At 41.8% G+C, this 17,750-nt stretch overlaps 1 protein-coding gene across 2 annotated transcripts in view; it reads left to right on the forward strand.

The window, feature by feature from the left end:
- The window catches only part of foxp4 (forkhead box P4), a 251,954-nt gene that overhangs the window by 143,617 nt on the left and 90,587 nt on the right, over positions 1-17,750 (forward strand). For both annotated transcript variants that reach the window (XM_055160172.1, XM_055160171.1), the window contains exon 3: positions 7,777-7,866. In XM_055160172.1, coding sequence (XP_055016147.1) covers positions 7,777-7,866 — 90 coding nt within the window. The remainder of the gene's footprint in view (positions 1-7,776; positions 7,867-17,750) is intronic.

Below are 17,750 nucleotides of genomic sequence, written 5' to 3' on the forward strand. Positions count from 1 at the left end.
ATTTTTATTTTTTTATTTTTTTGGTCTACACTGCAAACTGGTGTAGTTAAGTCCTTTTTGGTCAGTTTTGGTGAAAACCAAGTTCAAATGAAAGATTTACTTGAGTAATGGGACTTCAGAGAGAGCAGTGCCTACAGTTAAGATCTAAGTCAGTTCTTTCAGGTCAGATTTGGTAAAAACAAAGTTCATATGAAAGTTTGACTTGAGTAACTCAGCTTCAGAGAGACACAGCAGTGCCTACAGTTAGCATCGCACTCCCAGAAAATGTTGAAATGTTAGAAATGGACATTTTCAGTTGTTCTACACTGCAAACCACCTGTTGTATCTTCAGCTAAGTCACTTCTTTCGAGTCAGATTTGGTTAAAACAATGTTCAAATGAAACATTTACTTGAGTAATAGAGGTCCAGAGAGAGACAGAGCAATGCCTACAGTTAGCGTCACACTCCCAGGAAATGTTGAAATGTTAGAAATAAACATTTTCTTTTAGTCTGTACTGCAAACTGTTGCAGTTCCTTTTTGGTCAGATTTGGTTAAAACAAACTTCAAAATTCAAATGATGAGTAACTGAGCTTCAGAGAGACAGAGTGGTGCTTATCATTAGCGTCACACTCCCAGAAAATGTTGAAATGTTAGTCATGGACATTTTCTGTTGGTCTATACTGCAAACCACCTGTTGTAGTTTCATCTAAGTCAGTTCTTTTTAGTCAGATTTGGTTAAAACAAAGTTCAAATGAATGATTTACATGAGTAACGGTGCTTCAGAGAGAGACACAGCAGTGCTTACAGTTTGCATCACATTCCCAAGGAAATGTTGACATAAAGCACCATGGAAAAGTTTATTTATTTATTTATTTTACTGACAAGTCAAAAAACAAAAGACAAAAAATTGCAAAAAAAAAACAAAACTATAAAATCTTAAAATGTGAAAGAATATATTGCTAAAATTTCACCAAAAACGCCAAATAAAACCAAAGAATTCTAATTCCTTGTAACAAATTTACATTGACTTTTTTGCACCTATTCCCTCTTTAAAATCTGCCCCACCTGCCCTGACCCATATCTGGCTCCACCCACTCCTCCTCTCCTCCGAGTCAAGAACCAATTGTCTTCTCCGACCCTCTCCTCTCCATTTTTGATCTTCACTTTCCCCCCTTTTCTTTCTTTCTTTCTCTCCATTTCTCTCTCTTTTCTTCTCTCGCTGTAAAACCCATTCTTCTTCTTCTCCATCTCTAACCCCCCCTCCCTCCCTCGCTCGCCCGTCCGCCCGCCCACCTCCACCTCCACTTCACCCCTCCCTGCTCTCCGCTCCCCCCGGTGGCATTCTTGAGGCCGGGCACTGCACCTTTAAAGAAAATATTCGGGGGCCCCATCAACAACACAGTGCTTCTCTTTGTGCCTGTGTGCGGATAGTACACACACACACACACACACACACACACACACACACACATTACCGGTGTCAGACAGGTTTTATTAGAGAGAGAGAGAGAGAGGGAGGGATGGAGGTGGTGGTGGTCGTGGGTGAGTTTGTTTGAATGTTGCGAGCTTGTCATCGCGCTTCGCTGTAAATCATCGCCGCAGACTGAGATTTTAATAACGGCCTTTTTTTAATCCGCCGAGGTCAGGCGCGGGTCTTCAAACGTGACGAGTCAAGAGAAACTTTGTCCTTACGTCAAACTCAAAAACATATTAACCCGCGGAGGGGTGTTTCGCAAATAAACGCTAAATCTGTGAAGGTGTAATGGCCGGTCTTACTCGGGGATTCATGCTGATTTTGGTGTAAGTCCATGTAAAGTGTCTTGCTCAGTGACACAAAGGAAACATTGGAATTGAACCTGCAACATTTTGGTTATGAAGCAACAATAGACGGGGTTCAAATCACTTTTAACACTACAATGCAAGCCTGGGTGATATGATATTTGAACTGTGTTTCTTTGTGCCCTCTTTTGACAACAGTGGCAAAAAATACTGCATAATGCACGATATAGAATATTTAAAGGTGCACTGTGTAACTTTTCTGGTTTGGAGTCTGCCATGTTCTTGTCTCCATGGAGATGTTCCTCACTATGGCATATCTAAACATATCTATCTTGCATTTACTACTACAACTACTACTACTACTACTACTACTACTACTACTACTACTACTACTACTACTACTACTACTACTACTACTACTACTACTACTACTACTACTACTACTACTACTACTACTACTACTACTACTACTACTACTACTACTACTACTACTACTACTACTACTACTACTACTACTACCACTACTACTACTCCTACTCCCACTACTACTACTACTACTACTACTACTACTACTACTACTACTACTACTACTACTACTACTACTACTACTACTACTACTACTACTACTACTACTATGTAATACTTGCAAGACCTACTCTACTACTACTACTACTACTACTACTACTACTACTACTACTACTACTACTACTACTACTACTACTGCTGCTGCTGCTGCTGCTGCTGCTGCTACTGCTACTTCTAAGTAATACTGCAAGACCTACCCACCAACTTACAATTACAACACCAACTACTAAAACAACAACTACTACTACTATTACTACCACTACTATTGCTGCTACTACTAATACTGCAAGACCTACCCACCTACTTACAATTACAACACCGACTACTACTACTACTACTACTACTACTACTACTACTACTACTTATTACTACTACTTATTACCACCACTACTACTACTACTACTACTACTTTTCCTGCTGCTACTACTACTCCTAATACTGCAAGACCTACTCACCTACTTACAGTTATAACAACGACTGTAACAACAACAACAACTACTACTACTACTACTACTACTACTACTACTACCACTACTACTACTACTACTACTACTACTAATAAGCAGTACTGCAAGACCTACTCACCTATTTGCAATTATAAAAACAACTACTACTGCTACTACTACTACTGCACCACTGCTACTACTAGTACTAACTAATACTACAAGACCTACCCACCTAAATACTTACATAATGCATGGTACAGAGTATGTAAAGGTGCACTATGTAACTTTTCTGGTAAGAAGTCTACTATGTTCTTGTCTCCATGGCGATGTCCCACACTGTGACATATCTAAACATATCTATCTTGTGTTTATTTAAATGCATTTTTTTAATAATAATTGAAAAACATGCATTCTTACCGTGCGCTGGATCGCCTCTCCATAGATCTGACCTGCGAATTGCCAAGTTTAAAGCCGCACCTTGGAATATTCTAATACAAACAATAACAAGCGGATGTATATGGTCATTATTTTGAGGTATGTCATGAGAAAATGGTACAGGATTACCCCGAGATTGACTTGTATACAAATTACACTGACGCTTGAAATGGAATGTGCAAAAAGTTCCGCAGTACACCTTTAAACCCCCCCCACTAATCCCTCTGTTTACCCGGCACACCTCAGCCCAGACAGGCCCGGTTTGGACCCGCGGATCTCAAACCAGAGGAGACAGCCATCACCTCGGCAGCGCAAGCGTTAGTGAAAGCCATAAATGCCTCTTTAATATAGTAGTAATCAGCCTGGTAATTTGGCTGCAATTGTCCCTTATTGTTGCCAGACATGCTTCTTTTTCTCCCGCACACACACGAACGCCCGAACGCACCGCCACACAGCACACGCTCGGGGGCCAGACGGTGCGTTCAAGGGCTAATTCACACCACATGCCAACGAACTGGGCGGCTGCTATACTGAGGTCAAATGAGAAAAAGTAGAAAGGGAGAGAAAGGGAGGGGCGCCAGATATATATTTTTCTCTTCTTTTTTTCTTTAAAAAAAAAAATTTGAGTGTGAAATGCGTTGTGGTGTGTGTGAAAAGTGTGTGTGTGTTTTAATTGCGGTCTCAGCGAAAAGTGCGACTGATACACATGGTTTTCATCAGTGCACAGGCTGGCTCTGTCTGCAGCAGAGTCCTACGTGTTTTTACTGTTGGACGTAACTTATAATGTTTTTAGACCTGCACTTTGAGAATGATAAATGCTACGCTCTGTGTTTTTTACTACAGTCACTCCCAAACTATCAAAATATCCTTGTTAAGGCCAAGTTTTTTTTTTTTTTTCCATACAGTGTGTAGCATTTAAAGGTGAACTGTGTAACATTTCTTTTGGCGTGTGCACTTGTCTCCGCGGAGATGTTCTAGCTTTGTTTTAGGGATGTATTTTTTCCTGTTCCGATACCGATATTTTGGCTTTAAGCGTACGCCAGTGCCCGATTTTAACCGATATTAGGGCAGAGACTGAAAACTTTATTTATTTCTAGTGTATGGGAAAACAAGATCCACATGTGTCCAGTGAGGTTCATTTGGTCTTTCGATTATTTATTTCGTTTGTTTTCATACCTGACAGTTTTGATTGGTCACTCGCGCTCTTCCTCAGAGTGGTCATTTGATGTTGATGGCGCCACCTAGTGCCTCCACTCAATTTCATTTCTCTCCAGCGACTAGGTCAGGAATCGCAATACACTAGATGGTTCGCCAAAACACCGGAAGTGCGAGTTTGGGCACCAGCCAATCAGCGAAGAGTCATACATTCTGTGTTGGCAACGATTCCCGAGATGGAGGATTTAAAGCCGGAATAAAGAGAAGGTTTGGTGAATTTTATCAAGGGGAAAGACGTTATTTGGGAATATGTGAAAAGCTTAATATACCAGTTAGCCCCGTTAGCAGTGCATTACATACGTCACGACCAAATAGCAGTGATTGGGTAAAAGAAAAAAAGTACCCGCCTACCGTTGAGCGAACGAATTTTAAGTTTTTACAAAGTGAAACCGGCTGATGAATCAGGCTACCGGTTTATAGTCCCAAACTCAAAACAATTTGTCACTTTCCGATTTTGTGTTTAAATTAATAATGTAAAAAAAAAAAAAACAAAAAAACGGATAACGGCCTTTTTCATTTTTTGTGACTTAAACTGACGGACTGAACCAGGACTAAACTGGTCTCAGTCCTGGTTTAGTCCTGGTCTCAGTCCCGGTCTCAGTTCTGATCCTAGTCCTGGTCTCAGTCCTGGTCTCAGTTCCGGTCTCAGTCCTGGTCTGGTCCTGGTCTCAGTCCCTGTCTGGTCCCAGTCTCAGTCTCCGTCTCAGTCCCGGTCGGGTCCTGGTCTCAGTCTCTGTTCTGGTCTCAGTTCTGGTCTGGTCCCGGTCTCAGTCCTGGTCTCAGTCCTCCTCTGGTCCCAGTCTCAGTCCCAGTCTCAGTTCTGGTCTCAGTCTTGGTTTAGTCCTGGTTCAGTCCGGTTTCGCAGTTTAAGTCACGGAAACGGGAAACGGACGTTATCCGTTTTTTTCATTTAAACACAAAATTAAAAACTGAAAAAACGAATCATTATCCGTTTGTCATTATCCGCTCAGATAAAGAAGAAAATCGTTGTTTCTTCACTTTCTTATTTTTGCTATTATTTTGAAAAACAAATAAACGAACGATACATGGATTGTGACAGACCCTCCAAAAGGAAAGTCCCATAGTACGTCTTTAATATTCTGGTTAATAATCTCACTTTCACGCCAGGATTACACATTAAAGTCTTGTACATAGGATGCTATTAGTCGATAAAACATTTTCCTTTCAAAACATACATTCATTTATTTTTAAAAAACACCCCAATTTCACGAAGCAATTTGGTCCTTTAGTCCACAGTCTTTAAGAAAGCATTTATTTGGCTGGTAACGCACGGTTGAGCAAGAAGTCCCATCCTCCAGCCTGGCAGTTAATTTGGCCACACACACACACACACACAACCCCCCCCCCACACACACACACACACACACACACATTCATAAATCAATATTTACAGAGAAGTTTTCCTCCTCTCCGAGTCAGAGGAAGCAAATGTGTATCCTGTGGTGGCCCTTACAGTAAAGCGTGCAGTTTTTTTGTTTGTTTTCGGAAAAGTTGAGCCACGTTCACAAAAATGCCGAGGTCACGGAGGAGTCATCCCAAGTGTGAAGTGTGCCAATAAACAACAGCGTTACCGTAATATGACAAAACAGACAAGTATGTGCGCTACAAAAAGGCCACTCCAACACAATACACAGTAGACACAGACATAATAAGTAAATGATTAAGTATTAGTACACACCCAGCTGCTGTACTACTGCTACTGTATGTGTACTGTGGAGGTACATAATAGGTTTAAAGTAGAAAGCAAAGTAACATTTAGTCAAGTATCAGTGATTAAATGACTAGACAGAATTTACTAATACTTTAAGACTTACCGACATACTTACAATTATTACAACAGCAACTACAAATACTACTACTATTACTACTACATGTATACTGTTGAGGTAGATAATAGGTTTAAAGTAGTGAAGTACCGGTGACTATATGACTAGACAGAATATACTAATACTTTAAGACTAACCCGCATACTTACAATTATTACAACAGCAACTACAGATACTACTACTGCTACTACTACTGCTAATACTACTACAACTAAGCTACTACTAGTACTACTACTACTAACTGACAATGGTAATAAAACCTAATAAAACCGGTGACAAAATGACTACACAGACTATACTAATACTTTAAGACCTACCCACTTACTTACAATTACTACAACGGTAACTACGGATATTACTACTACTACAGATACTACTACTACTGCTACTACTACAACTACTATTACAACTTCTAAGTGACAATGACAATAAATAATAATATTACAGATACTGCAGATGCTACTACTACTACTACTACTACTCCTACTACTACTACTACTACTACTACTACTACTACTACTACTACTACTACTACTACTACTACTATTACTACTACTACTAAGTGACAATGACAATAAAACCAGTGACTAAATTACTACACAGACTATACTAATACTTTAAGACCTACCCACTTACTTACAATTACGATAACAGCAACTACTACAAATACTACTACTACTACTACAGATACTATTACTACTACTAGTAGTGCTACAACTACTAAGTGACAATGACAAAAAGCCTATACTAATACTTTAAGACCTACACACATACTTACAATTACTACAGCATCAACTATAAATACTACTGCTGCTGCTGCTACTACTACTACTACTACTACAACAACTACTACTACTAAGTGACAATGGCTATAAAAACTACTACAGTTCTGATTCTCTCTCTCTCTCTCTCTCATATATATATATATATATAAATTTTTTATTTGTTTTATTTTTTTTAACAACTATTTTTACCATTTAAAGATGCACTGTGTAACTTTTCGGTTGGGGTTCCATCACCTTCTTGTTTCTATGGATACGTCATTGCTCTGCCTGGAATGTTCCACAGTATGACATTAAACAGATCTACCTTACATTTATTCAATTACAGGTGGTTTTATGGCTCAAAAATACCTAGAAAAACTGTTATTTTGACTGAGAGGGGTCGCCTTTCCACAGATCTGACCTGTAACTTGGTCTGGGCGGGTCTCCATGAAGATAGAAAGGTTTAAAGTCATACTGTGAAACATTCTAGAAAAGTTACACAATGCGGCTTTAAACAACTACTGCTAATATTCAGAAGGTCTCAGGTTCAAATCTCACCAGAGGCAGAGGCACGTGCTGCTGTTGTGCCAATGAGCTACACACTTTACCAACTATTAATAACAAATATTGCATAGGTTCAGCGTTAAAGTGTGTGGTGTGTTTTGTGTTGTCGACGTGTTAAAGTGTGTAAAGTAACGGGCTCTTTTGTTGTGTGTTTGTGATAGGCTCTGCAGGCTGCCAGACAGTTCCTCCTGCAGCAGGCGTCAGGACTCAACTCACCGAGCAGCACCGAGATCAAACAGAGCCCTGTACAGGTACACACCAAAATACCTCGCTTTTTTACCCACTTCTACTTTTTACTTCTCTTTCTTACTCTTTCTCTCTCCCCACTCACCCTCTCTGTCTCTCTGTCACTGTCACACTGCACATGATCTGAGCTGTGTCTCTTTTTTTCTCAACAAACCAAAGTGAGATTTACTCAAGTATATTTGACTAAATAAGTACAGTGGAGTAGACCAGGACTAGACCAGGACTAGACCTGGACTAGACCCAAGAGTAGACCAGGACTAGACCAGGAGTAGACCAAGAGTAGACTAGAACTAAACCAAGGACTAAAATGGACTAGACTAGGTCTAAACCAGGACTAAACCAGGACTAGACCAAGAGTAGAGAAGGACTAGACCAGGACTAGAACAGGACTGGTCCAGGACTAAACCAGGACTAGACCAGGAGTAGACTAGGACTAAACCAGGACTAGAACAGGACTGGTCCAGGACTAAACCAGGACTAAACCAGGAGTAGACCAGGACTAGACCAAGAGTAGACTAGGACTAAACCAGGACTAGAATAGGACTGGTCCAGGAGTAAACCAGGTCTAGACTAGGACTAAACCAGGATTAGACCAGGACTAAACCTGGATTATACTAGGACTAAACCAGGACTAGACCAGGACTAGACCAAGAGTAGACTAGAACTAGACCAGGACTAAACCTGGACTATACGAGGACTAAACCAGGACTAGACCAAGAGTAGACCAGAACTAAACCAGGACTAAAACAGACTAGACTAGGACTAAACCAGGACTAGACCTGGACTAGACCAAGAGTAGAGAAGGATTAGACCAGGAGTAGACCAGGACTAGACCAGGAATAAACCAGGACTAGACTAGGACTAAACCAGGACTAGACCAGGAGTAGACCAGGACTAGACCAGGAGTAGACTAGGACTAAACCAGGACTAGAACAGGACTGGTCCAGGACTAAACCAGGACTAGACTAGGACTAAACCAGGACTAGACCAAGAGTAGACCAGGACTATACGAGGAGTAGACCAGAACTAGACCAAGACAAGAACAGGACTAAACCAGGACTAAACTGGACTCAGGAAGTGTAGTAAATGCTTTTTACACATTTATATATTCTTTATCCTGTATTTAAAATTACAAATATTTCCCTCAACATTTAACTCCCAAATCCATTAAACTCACTCTGTCTAATTTGTTCAGAAATTTAGAATGTCACAATTTACTACAGAAACTTCATTCCGTGGGCTGGACTCAAAGCATTAGATAATTACGTATTTAAACAAAAACGCATCCTGAATACGAGAGACCCTGAATAGAATAAACAAGCTTTCACCTACACAGTGCAGCGAGTCAAGAGCCAGTGTGACACCCAAACTCACATCTGCATCTTATTATCGCGTACACACAAAACAGAAAATGAAAAGATGCCAAATCGTCCTTGCATATTCACGTAGACAAATAAACTCACTGCGTCGGTGATGTCGCCGTGACCCGACCCCAGCCGAGTAAATAGCTAAACAGGCTATTGATTCATGGAGGTCGCATATTTTAAAATGTTTTTTGAAATGCGCTGGGATGAAAACAAGAGAGCTGAAAACACAGGGAGCAAGTTAGAAGAGTAATCTGACATTGAATTAACCCCGCGTGGAGGTAAACGTGTGTGTAGGAATGTATGGTCACTATAAAAATGTGTGTATTTGTGTCGGAAATGAGGCAGCTAATAGAGTTTTTCAATGACGTTGAGTTTAATTCGTTTAATTTCTGCTAATTTGTAGTGAGAGCTAACGCGCTGTGCCTGATTTTGACTGCCTTAAAACACAGAAAACACTTGAAACAGTTTGCAGTGGTCCAAAGTTATTCCTCGTTTACCTTATGCGTTCAAAATCACTCACCTCGATGAGTTTCTCAGCGCTTTTCGCAAGGTTTAGAGTGGAGTTTTGTCGCCACGCTAATGCTGACAGCAACTAGCATGCTAACAGTGCACTTCCTGAATCTCAGATGCGAAAATGCAATTCGCGGTTAGATTCAGAAGATTCAGACGCAGAGGTCGCACTTCTACCCTGTTTTTATAATATAGAAATATATGGATTTAGTCCTGAGTTAGTCCTGGTTTAATTTTGGTTTAGTTCTGGTGTCCTAAGTTAGTCCTGAGTCAGTCCTGGTTTAGTCCTAGATTAGTCCTGGATTACACCAGGGTTAGTCCTGAGTTACTCCTGGGTTTTTCTGGAGTTAGTTCTTGGTTAGTCCTGGGTTAGTCCTGAGTTAGTCTGAGGTTAGTCCTGGGTTAGTCCTCGTTTAGTCCTGGTTTAGTCTTGGGTTAGTCCTGGGTTAGTCCTGGGTTAGTTCTAGGTTAGTCTTGGATTTATCCTGCGTTAGTCCTGAGTTATCACTGGGTCAGTCCTGGTTTAGTCCTAGATTAATCCTAAATGAGTCTTTGGTTAGTCCTGAGTTAGTCCCGGGTTAGTCCTAGGTGAGTCCTAGGTGAGTCCTAGATTAGTCGTGGGTTATTTCTTATTTAGTCCTAGTTTAGTCCTGGGTTAGTCCTGAGTTAGTCCTGAGTTAGTCCTGGGCTAGTCCTCAATTAGTCCTGTGTTAGTCCTAAATTATCTCTGGATTAAGCCTGGGTTAGTCCTAAATTAGTCCTAGGTTAGTTCTGGGTTTGTCCTAGGTTAGTCCTGGGTTAGTCCTGAGTTAGTCCTGGGCTAGTCCTGTGTTAGTCCTGAGTTAGTCCAAGGTTAGCCCTAGGTTAGTCCTGATTGAGTCATAGGTTAGTCCTGAGTTAGTCCTGGTTTTGTCCTAGGTTAGTCCTGAGTTAGTCCTGGTTTAGTCCTAAGTTAGTCCTGGGTTAGTCCTGAGTTAGTCCTGGGCTAGTCCTGTGTTAGTCCTGAGTTAGTCCAAGGTTAGTCCTAGGTTAGTGCTGAGTTAGTCCTGGTTTTGTCCTAGGTTAGTCCTGAGTTAGTCCTGGGTTAGTGCTGAGTTAGTCCTGGTTTTGTCCTAGGTTAGTCCTGAGTTAGTCCTGGGTTAGTGCTGAGTTAGTCCTGGTTTAGTCCTAGGTTAGTCCTAGATTAGCCCTGGGTTAGACCTGAGTTAAACCTGAGTTAGACCTGGGTTAGTCATGATTTAGTTTTTGCCAGTTTTTGTATCACGTAGATCAGAAATGACAAAGATACAAACCATAAACCAAATCAAAACAAACGTATCCTCACCTCTAAAATCCCAATGGCACCACTGAACTCTCACCTGCTCCAGCTCAACTCTAAACCTTTTTTAATTATTCTTTTCTTTTTTTTTTATATATTTTGCTGTCAAGTGAAAATAAATACAAGCACAAGCAGAAGAAAGTGCATCCATTACTCCGAGTTGTTTACACGTTGTCACCTTCGTCACGTCACAACCTAAACCTAAAAGCGTCGGTTTGACTGGGATAATTTTCCGGTCATTTTGCGAGCGGGCATACAGCTCTGTACAGTGACACGCCGGCACAAAATGTCCGCCCGTCAGGTTAGCTCCCCGCTGTTCAGCTCTCACAAATGCAAATGAGCCCAGCCAATAATAAGATCTTTAGGAGCTTGATAATTACATTTTTTCCCTTTTTTCTCAGAGGGAGAGACAGGGAGAGGAAAGACGAGACTTTTCTTTCTTATTCCTTCTTTTTTTTTTTTTTTTTTATAGTCCGCGCTGTCAAGACGACCACCCCCATCCGCCGCCGAAGCTTTTTTATATATTTCTATTCTTTCAGTACAGTGGAGCGGTTGAAATAGCGAGATAAGATCGGCTTTTTTGATTGGTTGTTCAGAAATAGTGCGACGCTGGTGTGTGATGTTATCTGCGCGTGCTGATGTACTGTCATGTGTTGGGTTGAATAGACGGGGTTCTCAAGCTGAGGTGCGGGGACGGGGGAGGGACGTCGGGCTCTTCTGGTGGGAGGTACAAGTGTTTTGTGGTTTAAACTTATGATGGTAGGTTACAGGGTTGTTGAGTTATGTTAGACCTGGTTTAGTCCAATTGTAGTCCTGGTTTAGACCTGGTTTAGTTATGGTTTAAACCTGGTTTAGATCTACTGTAGTCATAGTTTAGACCTGGTTTAGTCCTACTCTAGTCCTGGTTTAGATGTGGTTTAGTCCTACTCTAGTCCTAATTTAGATCTTATTTAGTCCTGGTTTAGTCCTGGTTTAGACCTGATTTAGTCTTGGTTTAGACCTGGTTTAGTCCTGGTTTAGACCTGGTCTAGTTCTAGTTTAGACCTGGTTTAGTCCTAGTTTAGACCTGGTTTAGTCCTGGTTTAGACCTGGTTTAGTCCTACTGTAATCCTTTATAGATTTGGTTCAGTCCTGGTTTAGTCCTACTCTAGTCCTGGTTTAGACCTGGTTTAGTCCTTCTTTAGTTCTGGTTTAGACCTGGTTTAAACCTACTGTAATCCTTGTTTAGACCTGGTTTAGTCCTGGTGTAGACCTGGTTTAGTCCTACTCTAGTCCTGGTTTAGTCCTAATGTAGTCCATTTTTTAGACCTGGTTTAGTCTTGCTGTACTCCTGGTTCAGTTCTAGGTTTAGTCCTACTCTAGTCCTAATTTAGATCTGGTTTAGACCTGGTTTAGTCCTGGTTTAGACCTGGTTTAGTCCTAGTTTAGACCTGGTTTAGACCTGGTTTAGTCCTGGTTTAGTTCTAGTTTAGACCTGGTTTAGTCCTACTGTAATCCTTTATAGATTTGGTTCAGTCCTAGTTTAGTCCTACTGCAGTTCTGGTTTAGACCTGGTTTAGTTTAGTTTCCTCAACACAATCAGACCAGGAGTTGTGTTTTGTTTCAGTCATACATTTTTAACACACAAACTCTGCAGATTTAGTTCTTCTCTCAACTTGAAAATACTCTGTTCCACCTTGTGATGTCATGTGGTAATACAGAAAGTGCTTCATTGCGTCTTTACACTCCATACACCTTCCCTAGAATCTTTTGGATAATTTCATCTCTGGAATTCCCGAATAAGCGTAGAAAATGTAGACTCTTTAAATAAATGTTTTCTTTATTACAATCTGCTATTAGCTAAGAAGCACATTTTAGAGCTCCGGTTTAAAAGCTTGTTCGCAATTAAAAAGGGAAATTACCGATTAGCGTGCGCCTCTTTGACCTCCTTTTGAGTGCTTTTGTTTTGGCACACATTTGGCACGTTTCGGCACACTTTTGGCACGCTTTCGGCCCACCTTTGTGCAGGGACTTGGCACACTTACCTCCCTGGCGCACGAGCCCAGATTAGCGCGCATGTTGTTGGCTGCCTCCAGAACGTATGTAATTGAAAAGCGTCGTGTCCTGTTTTCATCTATTATTGAGAGGCCTGGGTTAATGAGTGAAAAATGAAAAGGCTCGTTAGAGATATGTTAATTAGCTGGGGATGAGAGAGAGGAAGAGAGAGGGAGGAAGGAAGGAAAGAGAGACGGCTGCGCTCACATGGGCGATTCTTAAAAAGGGATTTGACTATTGTTTTAGCGATTGTTATGTTTGTTCCTTTATTTTAGATATTGAGGGAAAGCTAATTCAGTACTGGGGAATGTTACAGGTCAGATCTATGGAGAGGCGACCCGTTCATAGTCAGAATGCTGTTTTTCTAGGTGTTTTTGCCGCTATAAAACCACCTGTAATTTGATAAATGTGTGGTAAAACTGCAATTGAATTGGTAACGTCATCAGATCCAGTGTCAGGGCAGTTTGAGGGACTAACAGACCTCAGGACAAAAGTGTACAACAGGAAAGCCTCTCTCTCTGTGTATATTACTAAACTATTAACCCTCCAGGCGCCACTGTCGACTTAAGTTGACAAGAAGCCGCTAAAAAAATTTATGATTTTGACAAATAGGGGGTCAGATTTCATTCAAGCTAAACCAGGACTAAACCAGGTCTGAACTAGGTCTAAACAAGGACTGAACCAGGTCTAAACAAGGACTAAACCAGGACTGAACCAGAACTAAACCAGGACTAAACAAGGACTAAACCAGGTTTAAACCAGGACTGAACCAGGCGTAAACCAGGATGAAAATAGGACTAAACCAGGACTAAACCAGGCTGAACTAGGTCTAAACAAGGACTGAACCAGGACTGAACCAGGTCTAAACAAGGACTAAACCAGGACTGAACCAGAACTAAACCAGGACTAAACAAGGACTAAACCAGGTTTAAACCAGGACTGAACCAGGCGTAAACCAGGATGAAAATAGGACTAAACCAGGACTAAATCAGGACTAAACCAGGTTTAAACCAGGACTGAACCAGGACAGAACAAGGACTAAACCAGGTCTACATCTGGACTGAACCAGGACTGAACCAGGATGAAAATAGGACTAAACCAGGTCTAAACCAGGACTGAACCAGGGCAACACCAGGGCTAAATCAGGACTAAAATCGAACATTTTAGGGAAAAAAAAAAACAAAAAAACTCTGGTGCCTAAAGAGTTTTTAACTATTAAGACTTTTGAGAGTTTTGAGTTTTATAGATTAAATGGCAAACTTAATCTGGACCTCTCTAGACAAGAGTAAACAGATAACACGTTGTAGAGTTATCCTGATTGAGCTAAACAACGCACAGAGGTGTTTCCTTTTTCACTCTTTATTTTAGTTAATTTAAGATGAAATCATGTACAACACTGGTTCACACTGGTCTTCTCTTGCTGGAGTTTAAAGTGGTGGGTAGGAGTTAGCCTGATTCATCAGCTGGTTTCACTTCGTAGAGACCGTCTGACCTCTCAGCATTAGGATTCATTCATTCGACGGTAGGCGGGTACTTCTTTTATTTAACCAATCACTGCTATTTGGTCGTGACGTATGTAATGCGCTGCTAAAAGGGCTAACTGGTATATTAAGCTTTTCCCAAATCCAGTAGGAAGAAGGACAATAACGTCTTTCCCCTTGATAAAATTCATCAAACATTCTCTTTGTTCCGGCTTTAAATCCTCGATCTCAGGAATCATTGCCAAAACAGAATGTATGGCTCTTCCCTGATTGGCTGGTGCCTGAACTCGCACTTCCGGGGTTTTTGTGAACCGTCTCTTGTATTTTGATTCCTGACCTAGTCGTTGGAGATAAATGAAATTGAGCGGAGGCACTAGGTGGTGCCAGCTTGGTTAGGTGGGAGGAGCCAAATTAACACTAGGGGAAGTTGAATTAACGTCAACTCTGGCAAATAACCCTAACTCAAACCCCTATTTAACTTTTAATAGTTAGTAAATAACACTTTTTCTGTTAAAAACAACCCTGAAATTTTAAGTTTCCAATTTTTGCTGTGTAGGTTCTGTAGTGAAATCACACAAAGCAGCTTTAGAAGAAACTGATTTATATGTGTACATTTACTGGTGAAGTGCACCTACAGTGACTGATCAACGCTTTTAATGTAATCTTGTTGATACTTTTGACAATGGGAATAAAATACAGAGTTTGTAGTTGTATATCTCTGTATTTTTTACACAGAGGGACAGCTCCACGAGCCAGAACCAAAAATGATCGTCCATTCAGCTTTATTTATTTCAGTAAAGCGTCTGCCATCATTTACAAACAAAATGACACGTCTCTCAACGGAGATTCAAAGAGTTTAGTGCTTCGCTCGTTGATTCTGCAGAAATCTGTCATGCCTTTCAGTCCCTTGTGATATTTTCTTCATGTTTGTTTTGATACAGTTGAACCACGCATGCTCCTGATTGGCTCATCCACCTGTCAATCACGCCCATCTTCAAAAAGTATCAGAGAAGTGAAGTGTGTATTCTGGATTCTAGGCAAATTTATCTCCATTCCTTAGTGAGAGCGTCTGTCACAGAACCATCAATATTTAAATCGATGCTCTTAACCACAACATCCTGTCTGTGTCTCTCTCCGTTTGTCATATTATCGATTATTTGTGAGTTTTTCCCACACAAAAAGACTGGTAAGTGTCTCGTGTTTTAGCTCCAGCGGTGAATCTCCTCTCCTCTTCAGAAAATCCTTTTATTTCTTTTCTCTTCAGTTTGACGGTGTTGTTCGCAGCATTGTTCTCGCGGCGTTCCCGAGCGCTGAGCCAGCACATTTTCTGATGTGATGTGGACGCTCATGACAGAGAGCTTTATAGAGGAAGAGAAGAGGAATTTGGGGGAGAGAGGGATGAGGGGAGAAGGAGAAGGAGAGAAGGGTGGAGGAAAGGAGGAGAATGGAAACAGGGAGAGAGAGGAGGACGTGAAAGGAAACAGGGGAAGAGGAGGAGAGAATAGAGGGAAAGGAGGAAGAGGAGAGAACAGAGGAGTGAAAATAGGAGGATGGAGTGATGAAAGAGGAAATAGAGAAAAACTGATGTAGGAGAGAAGAGCACACAGAAGGATGGAGGACAGACAGATGGAGGAGAGAATGAAGAGAAAGAAAAGAAAAGGAGGAGAAAAGAGAAAAACTGAATGAAGGAAGGGAAGAGAGAAGGCTGGAGGAGCAAGGGAAGAGATATAGATGAGGAGAGAAGCGAAAAGAAAGTAGAGAACTGCCAAAAAGAAGAACGGAGGAGAGGAGGGGAGGAGAGAGTGATCAAGAAGATCAGGAGAAAATGATGAAGGGTAAGAAAGAAGAGAGGGATCCTGGAGAAGTGAGGGATGGAAGGATGGAAGAGAGAGGGATAGAGGAGAGAGGGATGAGAGGAGGGGGAGAAGGAGAGAAGGGTGGAGGAAAGGAGGAGAATGGAAACAGGGGAAGAGGAGGAGAGACGAGAGGAGGTGATGGATAGGGAAGAGGAGAGAGGGATAGAGTGGAGGAGGAAGAGGAGAGGAGTGAAAAAGAAGAGGATGAGATGAGAGGAAATGGAGTAAAGAAGGATGGAGGAGAGAATGAAGAGAAAGAGATGGAGAAAAGAGAAAAAATGAATGAAGGAAGGGAGGGAGGGAGGAGAGAGGGCAGGAGAGACAGATGAGGAGAGAAGAAACGCCAAAACGAAGAACGGAGAAGAGGAGAATTGAGGGATGGAAAAGAGAGTGATAATGAAGATTGGGAGAAAATTACGAAGGGTAAGAAAGAGGAGAGGGGTCCTGGAGAAGTGAGGATGGAAGGATGGAAGAGAGAGGGATGGAGGAGAGGAAAGAGTGGAGTTTTGGGCCGGGTCAGTGGAGTGTGAAAGGCGTATTTTGTGATTTGAAACATGAGTGAAATGAGATCTGAAATGTGGTCGATAGAGAGTGTTTTGTGCTGAGGGCAGTGGGGCGGGAGATGAGACACCGCCGGACACACAACTGACTCACTCCACTGCGCCGTCCACTGTTCTGTCCACTGTTCTGTCCACTGTTCTGTCCACTGTTCTGTCCACTGTTCTGTCCACTGCTCTGTCCACTGCACTGTCCACTGTTCTGTCCAGGATTTGTTCAGGGTTTGTCCAGGATCTGCCCAATGCTCTTTCCATTGCTGCTCTGTCCTCTGGTCAATCCACCAGTCTGTCCACTGATCTGTCCCTTGCACTATCCAGGATCTGTCCACTGCTCTGTCCAGGGTCTGTTCAGAGTCTGTCCAGGGTCTGTCCAGGATTTATTCAGGGTTTGTCAAGGGTTTGTCCACCAGTTTGTCCACCGGTTTGTCCAAGGTTTGTCCGGGGTCTGTCTACCAGTTTGCCCACTGCTCTGTCCACTGCTCTGTCCAGGATCTGTCCACGGTTTGTCCAGAGTTTGTTCAGGGTTTGTCCACCAGTTTGTCCAGGATTTGTTCACCGGTTTGTCCAGGGTTTGACTAGGGTTTGTCCACCAGATTGGCCAGGGTTTGGCCAGGATTTGGCCAAAGATTGTCCACTGGTTTGTCCAGGGATTCTCTTGGGTCTGTCTAAGGTCTGAACAGGGTCTGTCCAAAGTTTGTCCACTGCTCTGTCCACTGGTTTGTCCAGAGTCTGTCCAAGGATTGTCCAGGGTCTGCCCAGGGTTTGT

Source organism: Boleophthalmus pectinirostris, unplaced genomic scaffold, assembly GCF_026225935.1.
Source record: "Boleophthalmus pectinirostris isolate CB_2022bp ecotype Guang Dong unplaced genomic scaffold, ASM2622593v1 HiC_scaffold_3, whole genome shotgun sequence".
Lineage (NCBI taxonomy): Eukaryota > Metazoa > Chordata > Actinopteri > Gobiiformes > Gobiidae > Boleophthalmus > Boleophthalmus pectinirostris.